Source organism: Coenobita brevimanus, chromosome 60, assembly GCF_032717465.1.
Source record: "Coenobita brevimanus isolate Jiangsu-jjx chromosome 60, ASM3271746v2, whole genome shotgun sequence".
In the NCBI taxonomy this organism is placed as follows: Eukaryota; Metazoa; Arthropoda; class Malacostraca; order Decapoda; family Coenobitidae; genus Coenobita; species Coenobita brevimanus.
The window spans coordinates 32,850,124-32,875,874 of NC_137013.1; the positions used below are offsets into that span (position 1 = coordinate 32,850,124).

Consider the following 25,751-nt stretch of genomic DNA (forward strand, 5'->3'; position numbering starts at 1 on the left):
AATGCGGAGAAACTCTCGTAATACTTGTTGTACATCCTAAATCAACAATATTGAAGGGAAAATGTCCCATAAAATAAAACCTACAGATAATGGTAATGTCAAAATCATGCGTGCCATCAATTCAGAATAATAAACATCTAAAAATACTGTATATTGTTATCCACATTCAGTTCTCTATGCAGGGTGATATTTACGCAGGAAAATCCGTGAGCATTGTAAGCAAGATGGATTGTCAGCATGATACTACAGCCTGTCAGTGCAAGCAGATTATTGCTCCTTATTTAGCAAATATTCCAGCAAAACAGATAACCCAGCAGCTTAACTACAAGAAGAGGGCAGGTAACGGATAGATAAGTGATATAGAAAGAGGTAGAACATTGAAAATTTGCCAAATGAAGCCTTATAGCTTCATGTGTCCAAGAGCAACCCCTAACCACCTGTGTTGCAGTCAAGAAGGCGATTAATCTGCTGGTATTAAGTTAGTCAAATCAGTGCAAATAATGGGGGAAAATTGGTAATTTTTATTTTTTATTTTATTTTATTTTTATGCAAGGAAGAAGGATCCAAGGGCCAGGAGCCCGCATCCTGTTCCTTCCAAGAAAAAAAAACAAAAACAATACTAAAGAGAACCAAATTCAAGACCTTCTCACTTCAAGATGCTTGGACACACTGTGTTTAAAAGACTGGAGATCTTAGGAAATAGGAAGTACAGACAAAGGGAGACAGTTTCAGAGTTGACCAGTTGCATAAATGAAGGACTGGGAGCAACGGTCAATTCCTGCACTGGAGAGTTGGACAGAAAAGGAATGAGAGCCCTCTGCTAGATGGGTGCCATTCGCCCCTCGTAGAGATGGAGGAGTGCAAGGAAACAACTCAGAGGAGCAGCGACCACCGAAGCATCGATAGAAAAGTCAAAGATGCAACAGCGTGGCGATGAGACAGAGGCTGAAAGGAGCCAGCAAGAGGAGGAGAGTCAGTGAGATGAAAAGCCCCTGCCTCCACCCCATTGAGAAGAGCTGCATATGGGGAGCCTCCCCACACATGAGAGCCGTACTCCACATGGGCAAACAAAGCCCGTGTACAAAGTCAACAACTGTCCAGGGGTAAAGAAGACACAGAGTTGGCTGAGCACACCCAGTCTCTTGGATGTAGATTTTCCAAGAGATGTAATATGATCTTTCCAAGATAAGTCTCGAGTGAATGAAACCCCAAGCATGTTCAAGGCTGATGCAGGACTGAGCTGTATATTAGTAAACATTAGTGGGTACTCCTGTGGAAGATTCTGTTGGGTTGATAGGTGTAAGAACTGAGTTTCTGATGCATTAAAAACAACAAGATTATTTTTACCCCAGTCAGAAATACCAGCCAAGTCAGACATTAGGTGTGCCATAGCCTCATACCTTGTTTGTTGAAGTAACAGCTGAGATGGACATTGCGGGAACCGAATGGAAAAGTGAAGGGTGGAATCATCAGTGTACGAGTGGACAGGGTTAGGTGTACAGCTTAGAAGGTCATTGATGAAATAAAGGGAGAGAGTTGGTGATAGGACAGAGCCCTGAGAAACACCACTGTTGATAGATTTAGGAGAAGAATGATGGCCGTCTACAACAATAGCTATAGAACGACCAGAAAGGAAGCTATAGATGAAAATCCAAAATGTAATAAAATATGTCGAGTAGTTTCATGAAGGAACTAAAGAGGGAGAGGATGATAGTCAAAAACAGGAGTACAACAATGAAGAGAAGTAAAGACAAAAAGGATTATATAAAAAAGGGAAGGGGATCGTGACAAAGGCCGATACACATCCACTCACATCCACAGCATGATAATTACTGATTGATGGCCTGGCATGCAGTGTTGCCAAAGGAAAATTATAGAAATTTGCTCGATTGGTTACAAAAGTGGTAAAAATTCATCAGACTGAGGGAAATTAAGGAGAAAATTGCTAGACAGGACTGTAAATGAATTCCAGATATCCATCCATCCATCCATCATCCAATCCTTTGTTGCCCAATGAGGAGCGTAGGAGCCCAGGGCTAGACAAGGTGGTCGTGACATTTAAGATGAGAGTGACCGACCTCACTTATCCGTGAGTGGCATTACATGAACAATAAACTCCAACCACCCCTTGAATATAAACCTTCACCGGCTCAATCAAATTGTGGTGCCGTAATTACCCACTAAACCACCAGGCACCAGATGTACAGAAAATATTTAAATTTTTACCAGCTAGATTGCCTTTAAAACCTCTAAATTTAGCGAAAAAATTGCTACTTTTGTAACACTGCTGGCATGAGTTGTGACGACAAGTGGAAACATACCAGATGTCGCTTTTTATGTACTTATTATTGACCCCCCAAAAAAACTAAATAAATGCTAAACTTAACTAATATTTTTGCAAGATTAGTTTTTTCTATCAATCTGTCTATTGCCAGATGCCTTAAACCCATAAGGGGTGGCCACAAACAAATCGCCTCCATGTCGCCCTGTCCCCAGCCATTTCATTGCCCTGCTCCCAGCTCACACTCCCCTCTCTCATATATCTCTCTATTCCATCCCTCCATCTCATCCTTGGCCTCCCTCACACTCTCCTCCTCTCCGCCTCACTCACATACACTCTCCTTGTCAGTCTCTCACTCTCCATCCTCTCCACATGGCCAAACCACCTCAGTGTGTTTCTCCTAACGGTTCCTATCACATCCACATCACACCACAACACTCCTTCACTTCCTTATTTGTCAGCCTGTCTCTTAAGGTGACTGCACATGCTTCTTTCAAATAACTCATTTCCACTGCTCTCACTCTTGACTTCTATCCCTCCAACTAGGTCCAAGCTTCACTTCCATACGTTAGAGTTGGTATCACAATACTGTCATGTAGTAGCTTTTCCACTTCCATGCTTGCTTCCCTGTTTTTTATCTGCTTTCAAGGAACAAACAACCTTTCTTCCCTGTTGCACCCTTTCAAGTACTTCACCCTGTAAACTGCCATCCTTACTCATCACACTACCCAAGTACTTAAACATACTCACATTTTCCATTTCCTCCTCATCCAGCCTCACTGTACATTCACTGACTATTTCTCTCAAAGACCACAACCTTACTCTTCTCTACATTCACCATTAGATTCTGTTTCTTACATACGCTCTCAAGCTCATCTCCAAGCCTTGCAGCTCCCATTCATCTTTACTTAACAACACAGTATCACCTGCAAACAACAGTACACTTAGTTTCCAAACACTGCCATCTCTCACTAGGGCTGCTTCGCCATCCACTGCCCTACCTTGTATCTGTTTTATAACCCCATCCATATACAGATTAAACAAACATGGAGATATAACACATCCTTGTTTCAATCCAACCTTCAAATAGAAATATTCATTCAGTTCACTATCCATACTCACTGCAGCCTTAGCATCCTCATACATATGCTTCACGGCCATCAACAACTTCCCATCTACTCAAAATATTCTTAATACTTTCCACAATCCTTGTCTATCCACCCTGTCATATGCTTTCTCCAAATCCATGAAGGCTGCATAGAGCTTCTTTCCCTTCTCTAGAAACTTTTCCACTAAAGATCTAAGAATGAATATCTAATCTACACAGCCTCTTCCCTTCCTAAAGCCACCCTGTTCTTCTCCGACTAATTCCTCTGTTATTTCCCTAACTCTTTCAATAGGTATCCTACCATATACTTTTCCTATTACACTAAGAAGACAAATGCCCATATGATTACCACACACTTCTTTCCCCTTTTCCTCTGTACAGGGGAATAGTTATACACACACACACACACACAGCCGGAGAGAGAGGTCGTCCCAGGCATCGCTCCTAACCTTGAGTAGTTTCAGGAATTTTGTCTGTCCTGTCTCCTAGGGTCTTTCTTTAAATTTAAAATAATGAAAGTTGGTAGACTACCAAAAATGTAAAGATTTGTTGGCAATAGTATACATGAATGTTTGTGGCTTATTCGGTAACAGCTGTTTAGGTACTTTACCAGTACACTAAAGATGGCCGAAAATGTAAACAATGAGGGAATGGAATTTCAAGGATTTGATGCTAATACTAATGTCATGGACCTGGTGAAAACATTAATTATGAGGATTAGTGAACTCGAAAAAAAAGTAGAGAATCTAGTGATAAAGGATATGTCAGGAAATACGGAAACCACCATACAGAGTCTAATCCAGTCCAACGAAACAGCCAATGAAGAGATTAAGAATTTGAAGAGGGAAAATGTTGAACTGAGGAGGAAACTTGAAGAGAGTACTAATAAAACGGAGAAGGTGAGCAATGTACTAGAAGAACACAAGGCAAAGTGGGCACACGTAGAAGAAGAACAGAAAGAAGTGGTCAGCTTAAGAGAGATCATCCAGGAAGAAAGGGAAATGAACAAGAAAGAAATGGAAGAAAATGTAGTGGAAATACTGAAGAAAAAAGAGAAAATAGTGAGAGAAACTGTATAAAGGAACAGATGTGTGGTAGTATTTGGAAACAGGGAAGAGGAAGAAAAGGTTAGGTTCGCAAGACTCGAGAGAGACACGAACATGGTGAGAGGAATATTAGGCAAGATTGACCCCGAAGGAGACAAGTGGGTAAAAGAAATTGAGGAAGTAAGGAGGATAGGGCCTTATAAGAAAGGGGAAACAAGACCACTGAGAGTCAAGTTTACATCAGAAAGTGTAATAAATGAGATACTTAAAGTGACCTGGAAATTAAGCAAAGAGGCGGGGATGGAAAATATTATAATAAGAAAAGATCTGAATGAAGAAGAAAGAGAAGTTTTAAAATCATTAAAGGAAGAAGTAAAGGAAAAAAATGATAAGAGGACAGAGGAAGAACGTAATACTTTTTTTTGGAGAGTATTGGATATGAAAGTAAGGAAATGGTATTTAAGGAAGTAGAAGTGAAGGAAACTAGGGGGGATGGTTGTGAAAGATCAGAAGTTGAGGAAGTGGTACGGACAGAGAGTAGGAGAGAAGAGGGTATTAATAATGTCAAAAATAATTTGAAGGTGATATATACTAATGTTGATGGTTTCATATCGACAAGGATCGAAATTAATGATTTCTTGAGAGAACATGAACCTGATGTCATGTGCTTTGTAGAGACCAAATTAAGAGAAGATACTGATGTTCATTTGGGAGATGGTAAATACAAACTGTGGAGAAAAGACAGAAAAGAAAAAAAGGGAGGAGGAGTGATGATAGCAGTGAAGAACAACATAAATGTAGATACTGTGGAAATGGGAGAAGGCAGGGCTGAAGTGATATATATGAAATTAGAAACTGGAGAGAATGTTAAGAGAGATATGGCGGTAGTGTATGTTCCCCCAAAGACGAGAGCATGGAAGGATGACGAATACCATGAGATGTTGTCAGATATGGCTAGCTACTTGCAAAAAATAATTGAGAAAAGCAATAATATAATTTTGGTGGGTGACTTTAATTGTAAAGAGGTGAACTGGGAGGAATGGTACTTGGAAGGCGGCGAGGATTCGTGGGGTACTATGTTATTAAATATAATAATGAATAATGTGAGGACGCAGTGGGTCAAAGAAGAGACACGGTTTCGAGGTGAGGATACACCAGCAAGGTTAGATTTACTGTTCACCAAAGAACCCGATGTAATAGAATCATTGGAATATCTCTGTCCTTTGGGAAAAAGTGATCACGTGGTCATTGAGTTCCAGATGTTAATAGGAAACGTCGAGCCAAGAGACGAGCTTCATAGACAGGGAAGATACAACTTTGGCAAAGCAAATTTTACAGGCTTGAGAAACTTTTTTGAAAATGCGGATTGGAGAAAATTCAGAGAAACAAGAGAGATACAGAGGAAGTGGGATATCTTTCTAGACCTCTATAATTTGGGAGTGGAAAAATTTGTACCAAGAGTAAGAGGGAAAGAAAACAGGAAAAAGGAGTGGTTTAATAGAAGGTGTATGATAGCCAAAAAAGAGAGAGATAAGGCGTGGAACAATTGGAGAAAGAGAGGTAACGACAGAACAAAGGAAGAATATAAAAGAACAAGAAACGAATACACAAGAATACGTAGGGAAGAAGAAAGGAATTTTGAAAAAGGTATAATTGACAAATGCAAGGATGAACCCAAACTGTTTTATAGATTTGTTAATGGCAAACTGAAACAAAAGGAAGGAATCACCAAGCTGAAAGTAGATGGAGAGGTCTTTAAGGATGCGGCAATGCAAGCAGAAATAATGAACAAACGTTTCCAGTCAGTTTTCACTAAAGAAAAGGAGCTTGTGGAAGGGGAGGGAGTGATTAGAAATGTTCCGGTGATGAAAGATATAAAAGTGGAGGTGCAGGAAGTGTATAAATTACTGGAAACTCAAGATGTAAGGAAAGCCCCAGGACCTGATGGAATTTCTAATTGGGTACTGAAGGAATGCAGAGAACAACTGGCGGATAAAATTCACAGCTTAATTGTATGCTCACTGGAAGAGGGGAAAGTGCCAAAAGAATGGAAGAGGGCAAATGTGGTACCAATTTACAAGGGAGGAAACAGGGAAGAACCCTGAATTATAGACCAGTGTCTCTAACCAGCATGGTCGCAAAATTGTGTGAGAGAATCCTGAAAGACAGATGGATAAAATATCTGGAAGAGATGAATATTTTGGCTGAATGTCAGTTTGGATTCAGAAGTGGAAGGTCATGTGTTTCAAACTTGTTGAGCTTTTACTCAAGAGCGATTGATGTGGTACAGGAGAGAGATGGTTGGGTGGATTGTGTGTACTTAGACTTAGAGAAGGCCTTTGACAAGGTACCTCATAAGAGACTAATGTGGAAACTAGAATATATAGGAGGACTAAAGGGAAACTTCTGGAATGGATGAGAGACTTTTTGAGAGACAGACAAATGAGGACAGTAATAAAGGAAAAGATGTCTGGATGGAGGGAAGTAACAAGTGGAGTCCCTCAAGGCTCAGTGTTGGCGCCAGTAATGTTCCTGATTTACGTAAATGATATGGTAGATGGAGTGAACAGTTATTCGAGTCTGTTTGCTGATGATGTAAAGATCTTGAGGAAGATAGAGGTTGAGGAGGATTGTAAAATACTGCAGGAGGATTTGGATAGGATACACAATTGGAGCCGGACGTGGGAAATGAAATTTAATGTAAAGAAATGTAAAATATTGGAAATGGGTAAAAGTAGCAGGAGACCATCACTGAATTATTTTTTGGGTAATGAATTAATCACAAAAAGGAGAGAAGAGAAAGATTTGGGAGTGCTGGTCCAAGATAGTTTGTCACCAGAAAAGCACATTAACAAGATAGTTGGAGAGACTTATAAGCTCTTGACTAACATAAGAGTAGCATTTCATTATATGGATGAGGAAATGATGAAAAAATTGATAGTGGCCATGATCCGCCCCAGGTTAGAATATGCAGCGGTAGTGTGGTGCCCACACAAAAAGAAAGATATAAACAAGATTGAGAGAATACAAAGAACAGCAACCAAGATGGTCCCCAGTCTGACGACCTGTCATACAGAGAGAGGCTGGAAAAACTGGATTTGCCTTCGTTAGAGGAAAGGAGAAAGAGGGGAGACATGATTGCGGTGTTCAGGACCATGGTGGGAGTAGATAAAATTGACAAAGAAGATCTGTTTGTATGGGATAAGAGAGCAACAAGAGGACATGGAATGAAATTGAAAAAGTCAAGCTGCTTGAAGGATATCAAGAAATATAGCTTTCCTTACAGAAGTATAGACTTATGGAATAGCCTGGACAAAGAGATCGTCCAGTCTAAAAACTTAAACGAGTTTAAAGTTAAATTCGACTTATTGAGAAACAGCGACGGAAACCCACGAGCATAGTACATTCCGTGTATATCACAATTAGGTATATTCTTAAATATTTGGAACGACTTAGACAAAGAGGTGGTGCATGAGAAAAACATTCATGTGTGTAAAGGTAGACTTGATAAATGTGGATATGGAGACAGGACAACACGAGCATTGCTCAATTCCTGTATACTACAAATAGGTAAATACAAATAGGTAAATACATGTCTTTCACTCCTCCGGGACTCTACCTTCCTCCCAGGCCACTCTGCACATCTTCCACATCCATTCTGCTACTATCTCTCCCCCATGCTTCAGCATTTCACCACACACTCCATCCGTTCCTGGGGCTTCCCCCATTTTGACTTTCTTCATTGCTTCTACTACTTCCTTCATACTGATTTCTTCCTGTCTTCTCACCTCCCTTCGTCTCCCTGACATTCCCGAGCCACTTATACTTGCATTACTTTCATTCTCTATGTTCAACCGTTCCTTAAAGTGTTCTCTCCATCTGCTCACTTTTTCTCCCTTCTCCACTAGTAATACACCGTTTTTATCTTTCACTCCCCAGCCAACTTCTTTGGCATCCTGTCTAACTTTCGTTACCTCTTTCCAGATCATTTTCTTACATTCCCTCCACTTTACACTTAAGTTCATTCCAAATTCCTCATCCACTCTCTTCTTACTCTCTCTCTTACTAATCTTTTCACCTCTTCCTCTCTACATATAACTCTGTCTTCTGTCTTTCAACTTCATCTATGCCTCTTTTTCTCATCCACCCACTATATTTCTTCTTTTGTGCCACAGCCTCTCTCACCTCTTCAGTCCACCTTGTTTTTTCTTGAACCCCCTTTCGTCTTCTTTTCGCCCCACACACCACCTCACATGCTGCACAGATTTCTTCTGTGAATACCTTGCACACACCTTCCACATCCCCTATCTGCTCCAGTCTATATTTACCCAATCACTCATCCACTTCTCTTCTATATTTTGCCCTTTTTCCATCCTCTTGTAACTTTTCCACTCTCCTTGTATGTACTACTTCCTCCCGTCCATCCCTATTTCTATTTCTCCATTTTATTTGGGCTTTAATCCTGACCACCACCAAGTGGTGGTCCGAAAGTCCACTCTCCCAGCCTCTGTTTACTCTTGCATCCATTACACACCTTATCCTTTCATACACACATAATCAGTCATTACCTTCTGTTTATTCAGTTCACCACCCATGCTTCTCATCACTCGCCATATATACCTATGGATCATTTTGTGCCTGAAGAGGGTATTAAGTATCACCAACCCCTCCCGGCACAAATGTCCTCTAAAGCACTGCCATTCTCATCCATCTATGTAGGCACACCCCACTCACCAACTACTCCATCCACCATCCCATTCCCTACTTTTCCATTCATATCACCAATCAAAATCACTCTCTCATTCCTTTGAAACTTTTCCATGCACGCTTCCACATTTGTCCAGAACTCTTCTCTCACTCTGCTTGCATGATCTTGCGTTGGTGCATACACGCACACAATCACCCACATTTGTAAGCCAACTTTCAGTCTTACTCACACAATCCTCGACAAACTGATCTATACTCTTTTATGTTCTCCTTCCAACTGTTACGCACAACAATGCACACTCCTTCTTTTGGCTTTTCATTCTCACCTACTCCTGTGCATATACCCCATCCATATTCCCATTCTCTCACACTCTCACCTCTCCATTTAGTTTCCATTAACCCACATACATCCACTTTTGCACCCTGAAGCACCTGCACAATCTCTCTTTCACCTCATCATTTGCACCCCTTTCATTTCAAGTTGCCATCCGTATTGTGTTCTTTGTTCGGTCCTTAGTCGTCACCTTTTAGTCAGCCCTGGTCAAGCTTCATGTTTGTATTTTTAGTTACCGGTAGTTGTTTTCTGGGGAGGGGCGGGCATGAAACCTCCACCAACCCACTTGTGTCACGTAGGGAACACGTGTTGGTTGGTTATAAGATTACCACCCAGCGTTGTAAATGCTTTCCTGGTTTACAGGAAATCATTTGACTTGCCACTCGATGTAGGGGTATCCTAAAAACAGAGTATGAGTATCACTACACTAAGTGGGTGGATGATGGGCGCCCCCACCTTAAATAATGTTTGCAGGGAAAGCAATGACTGTTTACGTGTCCAAGCTCCCAATCAAGTGAACGTTGTCAGTCCCAGGGAGTTTTGTCCAAAACTTAAAGAAAGCAAGTCATCACTTGTTTGGGCAATTGTACCCTCATCTCTTGGGTCCACTATGTGAATATGAGTGTAGCAATTTTCTGGTTGAATCAGAATCTGGTGTTATGTACTCATGCTGCTCATGTTTTTCCTGCTCAGTTTTAGGCATTGCATGCCATTCACTATGGCATGCATTGATTCCCATAACCCCTAAACCTCGGGGTTGTTTTGGCTCTCCTTGCGTGTCCTGCGGGGATATTCGCTCTCTGACAGACTTTGTAAAAATATTTGCCAAAAATCAGTTATTAGTCCTAGAATATTATAATTTTATATGCATATGGCACATACCTTTAGCTTTTTCCTGGGATGTTTGTTGAGCCTTTGTCGAGTACCGTAGGACTTGTGGAGACTTCTGAAGTTGGGTAACGAAGTCTTCACTTTACGCTTCCCGACACCCCGTAATATGATTACCACAGCCAGATATTATCACTAGAAACACTATTCTATGATTTTCAAATAGTTTGGAATCCATACTCCAAAAAAAAAAAACACTGTGAAAGCAATGAAAATTACGAGCGCGTACCAGCTTCCCACTAGCGCTCGGTCGCTGCTGGTATTCTGTGATTTATTATTCATAAAAACACTCACACTTTATATTTCTGTTACTATATAACACTTATATATATCTGCAGTCTTTATCCATAAGTTTCCTTCAGTAATAGTAGTTTATTGTCACTGTAGGCATTCAATTTCTCTTTCAGTATAATACGTAGCAATCACTTTCTCGTCCTGTATACTCGTATTGAGAGCGAATCTGTCACTTTCACTTTCATAACTCATAGTATTCATACATGTTAGAGTGAAACTTTCAGTTTCATTACTCCTAGTATATATACTCATACAGTATTCTTATATTACTACTCATTTACTTTTTTATTTACATTCTCTGTTTTATTTACATTATTTACATTTCTATTTTATTTACACTGTGTTATGCACTGTCACTTGCAGGAACGTGTAAAATTATTTTCCACTGTTCACTTATATTTACATTCATTGCTTTCACTTTCTGTTTACACATTATTTACATTTCCACTTGCACTGTTTTAGTCACCAGAAAGATCGTAGTCACTGTCCATCATTTTCATTGATTAATTAGCCAGTTCACGTTTCACAGCAGTCACTTAGCCCTTTGCCCCTTTCCACACGAGGTTTAGTAGGGGTAGAGGTCACAGGGCCCTTTGCATGGGGCTAAAAAGCCGCGGAATTGGACAGGCGCGAATCCGACATAGTTTCACCTTGAAAGACGACAGTAAACTGAGTGCTGTGGTAGTCAAGGGGCAGTGAAAGGCTGCCAATGTCAGCATGGTGACAGCTGCTAATGTATACGCTATGAAATGATTGGCAGGAAATCAAGACAATACATAATAAATTAGGTAGTTCCAGGTGAATGTAAATATCACTTAGGCTTCTACCTTCCTTTCTTATATATATTGTTATTTCAAGAATAGATTATACGGCATATTTCAAGGGGAAATAAACAGGGAAAATTAGCAAATGAGTGCACGTGAGGTGTTGTCAGATGATAATTAGCCAATTCCAGGTGTAAGGCACTATCATTTACCTTATTTCTTTTTTGTATATATTAGTTTGTATAAGAACAGGGCATAAGGCTTATTTCAATGGATGAAATCGGTGGAAAATTCCGGGGAAGATTTACTTAGTGCAGCACGGCCGGGAAGGGGAGAGGAGAGGGTAATGGAGGGGAGGTAGGGAGGGTAGTCAAGAATGGGGAGAAATGGCTAAATTGTCAACAATGGATGAGAGTACAGATGAGATTAGGAGTGCTGACTAGTGTTGGACATTGGCATTACTGGTAGATGATACAAGCCACCACTTGAAAGCCCGGGCGAACTCAAAATAACACAGAATTACAAAAGTGACCCCCCACGGTATGATCCCTTGCTCCCAAGCGTCACGAAAGTGACGCCCTGCGGTTAACCCTTTCACTGCGTGGGTCTAATAATTAGGCCTACTCTCCTGTGCGGCAGGCTTAAATAAAAATTTTCTTTATTATATATCGCATTTAAACTGCCCGAATGAGTGGGATGCTCATTCAGTGACATTAACCCCTCATCTCTACTTCGTGGAGACACCCAGCCAAGTGAGAGAGTTACGTCAGATCGTGGCAACACGGCCGTGACCGCGCTGCCAGACGGACAATGAAACCACGTGCTTCTCTACATAACACCATTTATTATGGTACATAAATACTTCCTTGACACTGCTTTGTTTGTTATTTGTTTGTGAATAAGTGAAGTTTACAAATAAACCAAGAATTAAAATGCACTAATATTTGTGGCCACGCATAGGAACAAGTTAGGAGTGGTAGATAACGGTACTGTCCTGTGAAGGTCGCTGGTAAAATGACAGTACTCACTCACACACACATACACACACACACATGCACACACACCATTCTTTACTGCCTCTCCACACTTGCACTCTTGCTTCATGCTTAGTTTTACATCAGTTATTATCAGTGACATGTGATTTACATATTACTGTGCTGTGATATTAGGGGGGGGGGGGGGAGAGAGAGCGAGGTGGGGAAGGAAAGGGTGTGGGAGAGGAAGTTTTGGTAGGGAATCTGAGGTAGTTTGAGGTTTCTTTGCTGTCCTTGTCTTATTATTCTGTTAGATTTCACAGCCTCTTCAAATTCTATGCTCTTCATTACATTTCCACTGCATATCATTCAGAAGTTTTTCCGTGTATGGAATGCCTCAAAGCATGGGTACACACAGAGAGGAACATCGCACTCTCTGCACTTGTACGTTGTTCGCTGATGTTTTCTTGGTCCCCTGACTGTGTGCGAACACACATGGCACCTCCTGCGTCCCTGCAGAGGCTCAACAAAGTACCTTTCCACTAGATAAGGACATGTACACCAATTTGGCCATTGGTGTTCGGTCGCCCATGATAGTACTTTTCGATCATCTAGTGGACAATATTTTTGCTGAAATCAAGCAGTGGCTGTGTACTACCAGTCTTTACCTGATGCAAGTAGTAACTGTTTAGCAGTGACATATCCAGCATGTGAAAAAAGAACTTTATGTACCACTTGACACTTTTTCATAGACATTCCACACTGCTGAGTAACATGTCACTTTTATCCACCAACCTCATTTTCTTGTTGTATTCTATCACAGCTATGGGCTTTTTCACAACCTGCCCTTCTCTGTCTGTATTATTAGTGTCACGCATACCTTGTTCGTGAACAGTGGACAGCATGTGCACCACTCTCTTATTACACCACTTCAGGCACATTATGTTGTTGCTGTGCTGTACCACATGTTCACCATGCCTTACCACAGGTAGCTTAGGCATGTTTTTTCTGGTTGCTTTTACAGTTCCACATGCACCAGTATTTTCATCAAGCAAGTACTGAAATAGGTTAGGGCTAGTGTACCAGTTGTCAACGTACAGTATATGTGCTTTTTGTAAATATGGGGTCAGTAATGTTTTGACAACGGAGCCACTGATGCCTAGATGCAAATCTTGCACTATCTCATTTTCTTTTCCAGTGTACACAGTGAAATCTAATAGGTATCCACTATCACAATCACACAACACAAACAGTTTTACTCCAAATCGATTCCGTTTCTGTGGAATAAACTGTCTGAAGCTGAGGCGACCTCTCCACTTCATCAAGCATTCATCCACGCACAGTTCTTGGAAGGGCCTGAACTTGGTCTTGAAAGCAGTCCGTATTTTCTCCAAAACTGGCTGTATTTTCTGAAGTTTGTCACCTTCATCATGTGTACTGTTGTCTTTGAAATGGAGCACCCGTAATATTTGCAGAAATCTGTCACGAGGCATCAATTTTCCAAAAAAATTTTGTTCATAAACTTCATCTTTCGACCAATAGTCATTGATTCTGTTCTTGTTGTTGTGGGACATGAGTATCATTATGCACAAGAACAGATACATTTCATCTCTCGTTGTATTAGTCCAGTTTGCCAGTCTATTACGAGGAGTGTTAGCAGGCAATGCTCCACGGACATACTCAGCTTAATGATTAGTTTCCAACACAATCATGTCCACTAAAACATCATGAAAGAATTCAGAGAAGAAATCAAGTTCATTAGAATTCTCTGTGACTGAACATGCATCAGTCAGGCCAGATGATGTTCTATCAAAATCAAACTGCTTTGGAGTGAAGGGAGTTGAAGACCATTCCCACCTCACAGCTGACTGCCTCCCCCCTGCATCGCCCCTTGCCTCTGCCACATCCCTATAGGAAATAAAGTTCATTAGACTTCTCTGTGACAGAGCATGCATCAGTTAGGCCAGATAATGTTCTGTCAAAATCAAACTGCTTTGGAGTGAACGGAGTTGAATACTAGACCCACCTCACAGCTGATTGAGCCCCTGCATCCTCTCCCCTCGCCTCTGCCACACCCCTCCCTGCTGCCACAACCGCCTGGCCACCACGCATCCGTTTCCTTTGTCTGCCTCCACGTGGGTCATCTACTAGGTCAGGACTATCACTGGAGTTGCTGTCTTCACTGCTTTCTTCCTCCTCATCAAAGCTAGGCCAGTCTCCATCACTATCAAGATCACTCAGCTCATCTGATTGATATTCATCAAGGAGATGGCGAAAATTGTGACTGTTTTGTCTCGCCATTGAGGCAGAGGGTACAGGAGCATCGACACGTCATACTTTACTCCTTGACAAAATCAGCCACACTGACTCACTCAAGCAGAAAAAGAGGTACTATTGTATGGCAGCTTTTGAGAGTGTTGCCATACAAGCCTCTCATAGCTATTATTAACCCACTATACCATCGTGTGTGGAATTTGAATACAGAAATCGTATATGTTCCAGCCGCTGTGAACCCTCACAGGGCTGAGAGACCATAAATGTACCAGCTGCAGTGAAAGGGTTAAGGGGTTAATAGTGTGACTTCATATGTTGTCTTTTTCGGTAAATTATTGTGCTGTAGACTATCTATCTATCTATTGCCAGACGCCTCAATCCTGTTTGGGGTGGCCACAAACAAATCGCTTCCACGTCGCCCTGTCCCCCGCCATTTCACTGCCCTGCTCCCAACTCACACCCCCCTCTCTCATATACCTCTCCACCCCATCCCTCCATCTCATCCTTGGCCTCCCCCTCCCTCTTCCCCCCTCCACCTCACTCACATACACTCTCATCATCAGTCTTTCACCCTCCAACCTCTCCACATGGCCAAACCAATTCAGTGTGTTCCTCATAATGCTTCTATCACATCCACATCCACACCACAACGCTCCTTTATATCCTCATTCATCAGCCTGTCTCTCCATGGGACTCCACAGGCTCCTCTTAAATAACTCATTTCCACTGCTCTCACTCTTGACTTGTGTCCTTCCAACAACGTCCAAGCTTCACTTCCATACGTTAGAGTTGGTATCACAATACTGTCATGTAGTAACTTTTTCACTTCCATCCTCACTTCCCTGTTTCTTATCACTGCTTTCAGAGAACCAGCAACCTTTCTTCCCTGCTGTACCCTTTCAAGCACTTCACCCTCCAAACCTCCATCCTTACTCATCACACTACCCAAGTACTTAAATGTACTCACATTTTCCAATTCCTCACCATCCAACCTCGCTGTACATTCACTGACTTCACCTCTCTCAGAGACCATCACTTTACTCTTCCCTACATTCACCTTTAGATTCCGTTTCTTACACACTCTCTCAAACTCATCCACCAAGCCTTGCAGCTCCCCTTCGTCTTCACTCAACAACACAGTATCATCTGCAAACAACAGTACAGGGAGTTTCCAAACACTATCCTCTCTCACCAGGGCCACTCCAACGTCCACTACCCTACCTTGTACCTCTTTTATTACCCCATCCATGTACAGATTGAACAACCATGGAGACATGACACATCCCTGTTTCAACCTAACCTCCAAAGAGAAAAATTCACATAGTTCACCATCCACACGCACTGCAGCCTTCGCACCATCATGCATACTCTTCACAGCATTCAGCAACTTCCCATCTACTCCATATATTCTTAATACTTTCCACAATCCTTGTCTGTCCATCCTGCTTTCTCCAAATCCATGAAAGCTGCATACAACTTCTAAATAACCTTTTTGTCACTGTATTTTATTTTCATTTTTTGGTAATATTCGTCTTTATTACCATATTTTTCACACTGCAACTTTTTTCCCTTCAGATATCAGTTTCTAACCATGATTGTTATTGTTATGCATTACCCATATTTATGTTGTTGCAATTCCAGTCATCACCTGTAATACATACTACCATTACTGGCTTTTGTATATTGTCACATGACAAGTGACAGCAAGTTAAAAAAAAAAAAAAAAAAAAAAAAAAAAAAAAAGGCATAGCACAGTATTACAAGGTATCATGCATTTTCTGACGTGGAAAAGACTTAGTTAAATCTCCATATTCGCTTGTCCAGTGATGTAGGCTTTGTTCCATGGTAGCAGACAGGTGCTTTTCACTTGCCAGTTTGAAAGGATGGATGTTTTATTCACTGACCCAGCCATACCATATCGAGACAGTACTTATGGTAGTAGCCACAATTATTGTTCCTCATAATGCTGTATATTAGACCACATTTAGACCAAAATTCTAATTATTTCATCATGGTTAAGTAAATTATCCGTGATAAGACATGAAAGGAAAAGCAAATGTGTCATGGTGGTGGAGCTTAGCTATAAGCAAGGAATTATGGTTTAGGGTGGTTGCCATGGTAGCATGCAGGTACCTCACTGTCAGAGATGTATTTTTCACTGCACTTTAGAAATAAGCAAACAATTAATATTTCTTGAAGCAGCAGGGAAAATTAATACCTTTGTTAGGTAGATGGGTGCACCAACCATCCAATTACTCATTGTGGTGCGGCTCTCAAGCAGCTGTACACTGAATGGCAACCCAAAAGGTTAATGCGCTCAAGGAAACCTTTAATAATATTGGATAGTAGCCATGTTTCATTTCATTTCTTTTATAAAGGCACTAACATGCTTGCATGCATAGGCCTTGGTTACCTAATGGTGGCTGTCCATGCTGCACGATCCCTGGTAGCCTCCCTTTTCAGTCCCTTATCCTTGAGGTCACACCCTATGACCTCATCCCAGGTCAACATATAATCAGCAGGTGAGCACCTGGTGGTCTAGTGGGTTACGGTGCCTCAACCAAATGTGGCTCTTAACCTGTTAACTGCAACTATGGGAGTTCCTTCTCATCAGAAAAAAAATTAATAAATAAGTATTCCTATGATATGTAGAAAATTTTGAATTATGGGTAGGTCCAGTATACAGTCAGTATCTCACCCAGTTTTGTCATAATGCATTATGTTGCAGAACAATCTGTTGCGAGTTACTGATTCATTGTGTGGATGGACAAGCCTCCCCCTCCCCCCCAACACATAATGTAACATGGTAGTGGGATGAGGATGTTGAAGCTGCAGTTAGGATGAAAAGAAGAGGCATCTGGAAATGGAAAAGGGGTGGTGACAGGGTGGAATACTTGGCTGCCAAGCACAGGGCCAGAAAGAAGGTTTACAGGTCAAAATATGAGTCTCAGACACTTACTGGATAACCTAAATTGTGCTAAAGGGAAGACTATGGTATTTAAGATGGCAAATTAGATGAAGAGGAAAACATGGATATCAGAGGTGAGCAGTGTGTGAAAAATGATGAAGGAAGGGTAGTGATGGACAGTGAGTGAGGATACTAAAGATGCTTGGAAAGAGCATTCTAACCAGTTGCTGAATGAGAGTTTGGAACAGGGAAGGTTTGAGGTTAATGGATCCAGTGTTTCGTTCTTGGCCTTTGATGCTGCTGCTATGAGCAGAGCAATAGGCAGGATGCGGTGTGGTAAGGCAGCAGGTGTGTCTGGGTTAACCCCTGAAATGTTGAGGGTCTCAGGAGTAATAGGAGTTGGTTTTGTTGCTGATTTAATAAATTCTTTCATATATGAGTTTGTTGTCCCCAGTGACTGACTGAAGAGTGTGACTATAAATTTGTATAAGGTGAAGGGTAATGCCCTGGGAAGAGAAAATTATAGAGGCATAAAACTTTTGGACCAGATAACAAAGGTAGTGGAGAAAGTCCTTGAAGGTGCAGTAAGGGAAAGAGTGAATATTGATGAGGGGTAGTTTGGGTTTATGCCAGGGAAAGGAACCAGTGATGCCATTTTCATTGTCTGACAGCTTCAGGAAAGAAAATCGGAAAGAAGAGGGAGTTGTACTTTTTTTTTTTTTTTTTTTTTTTTTTTTTTTTTTTAAGAAGACCTTTGCAGAGTCCCAAGGGAGGTGGTGAAGTGGGCAATGAGAAAGTCTGGGACTGAGGAGTGGCTGGTTAAGGTAGTTATGGCTATGTATGTGGGCATTTGCATCCAGGCGAAAGTGAATGAGGATTTGATTGATGAGTTTTCTGTGATAGTGTGCATCAGGGGTCAGACTTGAGCCCCAAATTGTTTGTCATGGTTTGAAATTCTGTCTCATGACTTCAGTAATGGATTCCCCATGGGAGATGTTGTATGCCAATGACTTGGTGTTGATTGCAGAGAATGAAAAGGAGGCAGAGGAAAGATATACAATAGGAAGTGGAGAAATGGTATGGGGCACAAGGGTTTGAGGGTAGACATTCTTTGTCTTCTTACCCATCAGATTAACAAAACAGTAGACCAACACGGTGAAACACACACAAAAGCACTTGATATATCAAAATCATTTGACAGAGTATGGCACCAGGCCTTATTGTCTAAGATGCCACACTATGGGCTTGCATCACTGGTTCCTGTAATTTGTTCTTACCTTCATAATAGAAAAATACGGATCATGGTAGATGGAATTTACTCTCAGTTTCATTCCATAAATGCTGACGTACCTCAGGGATCAGTTTTGACACCAACCCTCTTTCTATCTATTTGTCTGTCTATTGCCAGACACCATAATCCCGTAAGGGGTGGCCATTTGACTCTAAGTTATTTGTTTTACAGGGAGGGGCACTAACCCTCCACCAACCCACTTGTTGACACGTAGGGAGCACGTATGGTTTGGTTATATGGTTACCACTCAGCAGCGAAAATGGTTTCTTGGTTTACAGGAAACCATTTGACTTGTCACTTAATGTAAAGCCACCTGTAATGGAAAGAAAAGCAATAAGAAGTGACAGGAAAGATGGGGAGAAATAGGAAGAAAGGAGGGCAGGCACAGAAAAAGAATGATAAAGGCTAAGGAAGAAGTAGGCAGCACTACATCAAGTGAGTGGATGATGGTCGCCACCACCTACTATAAATTACCTCCTATCTGTCACTCACATCCCAATACACTCTTATGCTGATGACTGGACCCTTCATAGTTCTTTCACAGTACCTCCTTTACACAGTTTGCTATTATAAATTCCCAAATAAACACAGCAATTTCTCTGAACCAAGACATTTATAAAATTAATCAATGGGGACAAACAAATCTGGTCTCATTTAATGCTCAGAAAACTAAATACATTTATTTCTCTAACAGAAAGAATCCCTGAGACTCTCACATAATTTTAAATGATGTCAGAATTCCCATATCCACTACAATTGATATCCTAGGTGTTACTCTAAACCCCAACCTAAGCTGGACTGCATATGTTAAATCCCTTGCTAAAAATGCTTCCAAAAAGTTGGGACTTATGTACAGAGTCGTGAGTTCTTCACTGACAAGCAGATGGCCACAATATACAAAAGTCACGTGCATTCTCTGATCGAATACTGTTCACCACTGTGGAGTGGTTGCATTGAGGCAGTTGAATGAAATTCAAAATAAAGCCATGAGATTAATCAATAATCCTCCCATTACGCAGGACCTTCCTCCATTATCAGTACGCAGAGATGTTGCTTCTTTAGCATTATATTATTGATATTTTTACCGTAAGTGCACTGACGAACTGGCTTCAATTGTGCCTCCCCTTCACATTTTCTCTTAAAATACTCGGGCAGCTGGGAGCGCCCATGAACTCATGCTCTCTCCCCTGCAGTGCAGAACCTTTGCTTATCAAAATTTATTTACCCCCCCCCCTGGGGGTAGGGGGGTTTGTCAAGAATACTCCCCCAGTATCCCTGCTTGTCATAAAAGGCGACTAAAAGGGTTGGCGGAGGGTTAGTGCCCCTCCCCGGAAAACAACTATCTAAAAAGTCAAACAGTAAGCCTCGGACAAGGACTGACCAAAAGATGATGACCAAGGACCGGACAAAGGACAGGATAATTGGAACTTGGAATGTAAGGGGAGCGAATGATGAGGTGAAAGAGAGAGAAATTGTCCAGGTGCTTGAGGGTGCGAAATTTGATGTATGCGGAATAACTGAAATAAAATGGAAAGGTGAGAGTGTGAGAGAATAGGATTATGGATGGGGTATATGTGCAGGAGTAGGTGAGAATGAGAGGGTGAAGGAAGGAGTATGTATAGTTGTGAGTAAAAGATGGAAGAAGAGCATAAGAGAGTATGAATCAGTTGGGTCAAGGATTGTGTGGGTAAGATTGAAAGTTGGAATACAAATGTGGGCAATTGTGTTTGTGTATGCACCAACGCAAGATCGTGCAAGCAGAGTGAGAGAAGAGTTCTGGACAAACGTGGAAGTGTGCATGGAAAAGTTTGGAAGGAATGAGAGAGTGTTTTTGATCGGTGATATGAATGGTGAAGTAGGGAATGTGAAGGTGGATGGAATAGTTGGTGAGTGGGGTGTGCCTGCTGAGATAGATGAGAAAGGGAGTGCGTTAGTGGACATTTGTGCTGGGAGGGGGTTGGCAATAGCCAATACCGTCTTCAGGCACAAAATGATCCACAGGTATATATGGCTAGTGATGAGAAGGATGGGTGGTGAACTGAATGAAAGGAAGGCAATGATTGATTATGTGTGTGTGGATGAAAGGATGCGAAGATGTGTAATGGATGCAAGAGCTTATAGAGGTTGGGGGAGTGGACTTTCCGACCGCTACTTGGTGGTGGTGGCCAGAATCAAGGTCCAGTTAGAATAGAGAAATAGAAGAAGGGAAAGACGAGAGGAAGGAGTAGTTACAAGGAGAGTGGAAAAGTTACAAGAGGACGAGAAAAAGGCAGAGTATAAGAGAGAAGTGGAAGAACGATTGGGCAAATATGAATTGGAGCAGATGGGGGACGTGGAAGGTGTGTGCAGGATATTTACAGAAGAAATATGTGCAGCATGTGATGTGGTGTGTGGGATGAAGAGAAGACGGAGGGGTGTGCAAGGAACAGCGTGGTGGAATGAAGAGGTGAGACAGGCCATGGCACAAAAGAAGAAAGCATACAATGAATGGATGAGAAACAGGGGCGTGGAAGAAATTGAGAGGCGGAAGAGAGAGTTATATGTAGAAAGAAAGAGAGAGGTGAAAAGATTAGTAAGAGAGAGTAAGAAGAGAGTGGATGAGGAATTTGGAAGGAACTTGAGTGTAAAGTGGAGGGACTGTAAGAAACTGTTCTGGAAAGAGGTGAAAAGAGTAAGACAGGGTGGAAGTGAAGTTAGCAGGGAAGTGAAAGATAAAAATGGTAGATTACTAGTGGAGAAGGGAGAAAAAGTGAGCAGATGGAGAGAACACTTTAAGGAATTGTTGAATGTAGAGGATGGAAGTAATGCGAGTATAAGTGGCTGGGGAATGGCTGGGAGAAGGAGGGAGGTGAGAAGACAGGAAGAAATCAGTAGGATAGAAGTTGTGGAAGCAATAAAGAAAGTTAAATTGGGAAAAGCCCCAGGAATTGATGGAGTGTGTGGTGAAATGCTGAAGCATGGGGGAGAGATAGTAGTAGAATGGATGTGGAAGATGTGCAGATTGGCCTGGGAGGTAGGTAGAGTCCTGGAGGATTGGAAGTCAGGTATAATTATTCCCTTGTACAAAGGAAAAGAGGAAAAAGAAGTGTGTGGTAATCATAGGGGCATCTGTCTTCTTAGTATAATAGGAAAAGTGTATGGTAGGATACTTATTGACAGAGTTAGAGAAAGAACAGAGGAATTAGTTGGAGAAGAACAGGGAGGCTTTAGGAAGGGAAGTGGTTGTGTAGATCAGATATTCATTCTTAGATCTTTAGTGGAAAAGTTTCTAGAGAAGGGAAAGAAGTTGTATGCGGCGTTCATGGAATTGGAGAAAGCATATGACAGGGTGGATAGACAAGGATTGTGGAAAGTATTAAGAATATATGGAGTAGATGGGAAGTTGTTGAATGCTGTGAAGAGTATGTATGATGGTGCTAAGGCTGCATTGCGTGTGGATGGTGAAGTTTTCTCTTTGAAGGTTGGATTGAAACAGGGGTGTGTCATGTCTCCATGGTTGTTCAATCTGTACATGGATGGGGTAATAAATGAGGTACAAGGTAGGGTAGTGGATGTTGGAGTGGCCCTGGTGAGAGAGGGTAGTGTTTGGAAACTCCCTGTACTGTTGTTTGCAGATGATATTGTGTTGTTGAGTGAAGACGAAGGAGAGCTGCAAGGCTTGGTGGATGAGATTGGGAGAGAGTGTGTAAGAAACGGAATCTAAAGGTGAATGTAGGGAAGAGTAATGTGATGGTCTTTGAGAGAGGTGAAGTCAATGAATGTACAGCTAGATTGGATGGTGAGGAATTGGAAAATGTGAGTACGTTTAAGTATTTGGGTAGTGTGATGAGTAAGGATGTAGGTTTGGAGGGTGAAACTTAATTTTTTAATTAATTATATATTTTTACCTATTTAAAAAATAAAAATAAAAAAAAATAGGTCCTTTTTTAAATATTCAGGGAAAACATGAAAACAACATTTGATTGTAACTTTATGTGGTGCAACTGGCAGTAGCATCATGGAGCTTCATGGTGTGATGTTGGGGTGCCTGAAGCTGCGACTTTATTTGCAATCAGGGAACAAAATAAAGCACCCTGCTCAGGTAGAGCTGGGTCTCTGAGACCCATCTCTCTCTCCCCCCCCCCACCCCCACCCCACCAGAAACAGAGAAGAGTTCGAAATTACATGGGTACAAAAAGTCGGGCAGCTATTGGGGGGTACAGGGTTCCCGGGTGTTTAGAAGGTAGTTTACGTAACAAACTGGGGGGGGGGGTGGATCTCAGAGACCCGGCTCTACCTGAGGAGGGTTAAATAAGCATTCCTTGGTCAGTTTTGATCACTAGAATCTATTGTATATGGTTCTGTAATTTCAGAATTAGCAGGCCAGTGTGCCGTGCCTAAGTCTGAGGCTGGTCTGATGTGGGATGGAATCTGCTTTGGGTTCCTGTTAATGCAACGACGACTTTTCTGTTCCTTCTACTTCCAGCACCTGGTTACAGAGATGAAGGCTCAGACAAAACTTGCATCAAGGTCAGTTGAAGCCAACTGCTACATGTGTATATGGAGTTAGTGAGGATAGTCAGGATTTTCAGAGAGAGTACTCTCCTCATTGTATTTCTGACATGATGGTAAAATTGAAGGCTTAATACCAGGGTTGATGTAGGATGATTGTTCTAGATTAAGGGAGGTAAAAAGTGTATAATAAGCATTACAGTACATTTTTAGGGCATTGCTTTAGTTGTTGGTGCCTAATACAGCAGCATAGAACTTGGCTTCATCAAGCAAATATTGGTTTTTCACTGATGTCAACTTTTGTCTGCACATCAGGAAATGTGGCACCATAATCATTTAATAACTACAAGACTGCATAGTGGTCAGTTAAAAAACCACCTTGACAGTGACTTAACCCATTGAATTCAGGTTGCATACCTGTATATTTTTTATTTATTGTTGCTAAATTTAGACAATATTCTGCTTGGATGAGACCTCTTGCAGTGAAGGCATAAGTTAAGACTGTATCTAGTGGAATAGGACGCAAGTGTTTAACAGTGAATGTTGGGACGAGATGGGAGTGTGGATTAAAAAAAAGTTCCAATTGCCATCTTGTGATCTGTTTCAAGTTACTGTAATAGTCACCTGTTAGTGCCAGAGCAGAGCTTGGAATTTTTAATTTTATTTTATAGTTGACCTTAGCTATTACAGTCTAACTGGTGGAAAGCCAGGTTCATTCAAGCTGATAGTCCATTACATCCAAGGATCCTCCCCTACAGTGGAATTTCAAGCATGTTAATAAAATACCATATTGTTATAAAGGGATATTTGCCAGTTAGGTAGTCTTGTACCTTCGAGACGTTTCTCGTACCGTAGGTTCCAGTATGAGTCATCAGAGTTGCCAGTTTGCCTGCTGTTTGTGAGCATAATTGTTTCGTAAGTTATGCATTAATTTTTGTGCTCATTTTCTTTATAATGTTTTATTTAAGTGATTGTTTGTTAAATTATGTAGTTTAAGTTCATATGGTTAATGGTTTAGAGTGTTATGTAATGTGAGACAAGTCTAGCATGTTTTGATGTCTCCCAGTTGGTAGCTGTTGTTACTGGGCTGATGCAAGACCAGCACTTACCAGAATTGTGGAGAAGTAGAAGTTTCTAGTACAATGTGAGCTTATATAAGGGTGGGGTAGAGACTGTTTTGAGTTTCAGTCGGGTTTCAGGACAGTTTGAGGGAAGTGCAGTCGGTTTTCGTTGTAGTGCAGTGTCAGTGAAGATAGTATATTTTTGGTACTTGTAAAAACAGTGGCAATCTGTGATGGGTTATTGAAGTTTGTATATCATTGGAACTTGAGAAAACAGTGAAGTGTCAAGCATTAAGTGTGATTACTGTCAGTGAAGATTATTTTCGGTACTTGTGTAATAAGTGAAGTGTTAGCAAGCATTAAGTGTACTAACTGTGAAGTGTTGTGAGGCATTAAGTGTAATTGCAATTAGTAAAGGGTGTATAGCTCCAGTGCTTGTGAGAACAGTGAAGTGGAAAGCATTAAGTGGAATTACTTGGAAAATAAAGACAGTGAACTCCAAGGAGCCAGTGTTTATTTTTTCCTCAGCTGATCTTGTGTACTGCACACCTAAAGGCTAACCATAGGAAGAACAACTCACTGGGCAACGTCCTTCCTATACTGTACTACTGTGTACTGCACACCTAAAGGCTAACCATAGGAAGAACAACTCACTGGGCAACGTCCTTCCTATACTGTACTACTGCTGTTGGAGCCTGTGGCAGTGTGGGGACTGGGACGTAATAAGATTACAGTAACCCCTCCAATATCCGGATCAGTAGAGCCATAGGCAGGTCCGGATAGTGGTCCTGTCCGGATATTGGGCCCCAGCTTATGGACTAGTACTTATGGACCCTAACTCTGAAAAACACCTATACAACTCCCTCTGGACATGCATTGCACCTATTTAAGACCCAAATCACACCAATAAGGGACATAAAAGACTGAAATAAATGCAAAAGAACCATAAAATGAGGTTTTAGAGGTGAGTTTATACAATATTAAACATTCTGGGTACTTACAAGTCCCTTGGTCTTGGACTGGTTTGAACCGCCAGTTTGCAGTCTACAGTTAATCCTCTGCACTCTAAATTCTAATTTCTTAACACTGCACAACACTGTAAATTCCTGTGTGTTCTAGTGGCAAGGTATTGCAGTTTATTCACTGTTTATTCACAAAAAACAAGCACCTGTGGCTTGCACTGTTATGAGTATCTGCTCTCCATCGGAGTTAAGCTGTGACTGTTGATGATGGTGGGGTAACAGAGTTGCCAGATCGCAACAGCCACATTACCAATCTCCTCAACTTTCATTGTCAAATATAACTTTTCATTACCAAATTCGTAAAGCTA

The 25,751-nt window shown here is 41.4% G+C and overlaps 1 protein-coding gene across 1 annotated transcript in view; it reads left to right on the forward strand.

Annotated features, from left to right (window-relative positions):
- The window catches only part of Piezo (piezo type mechanosensitive ion channel component), a 1,050,432-nt gene that overhangs the window by 445,419 nt on the left and 579,262 nt on the right, over nt 1-25,751 (forward strand). The window contains exon 26 of the mRNA XM_080275143.1: nt 23,222-23,378. Coding sequence (XP_080131269.1) covers nt 23,222-23,378 — 157 coding nt within the window. The remainder of the gene's footprint in view (nt 1-23,221; nt 23,379-25,751) is intronic.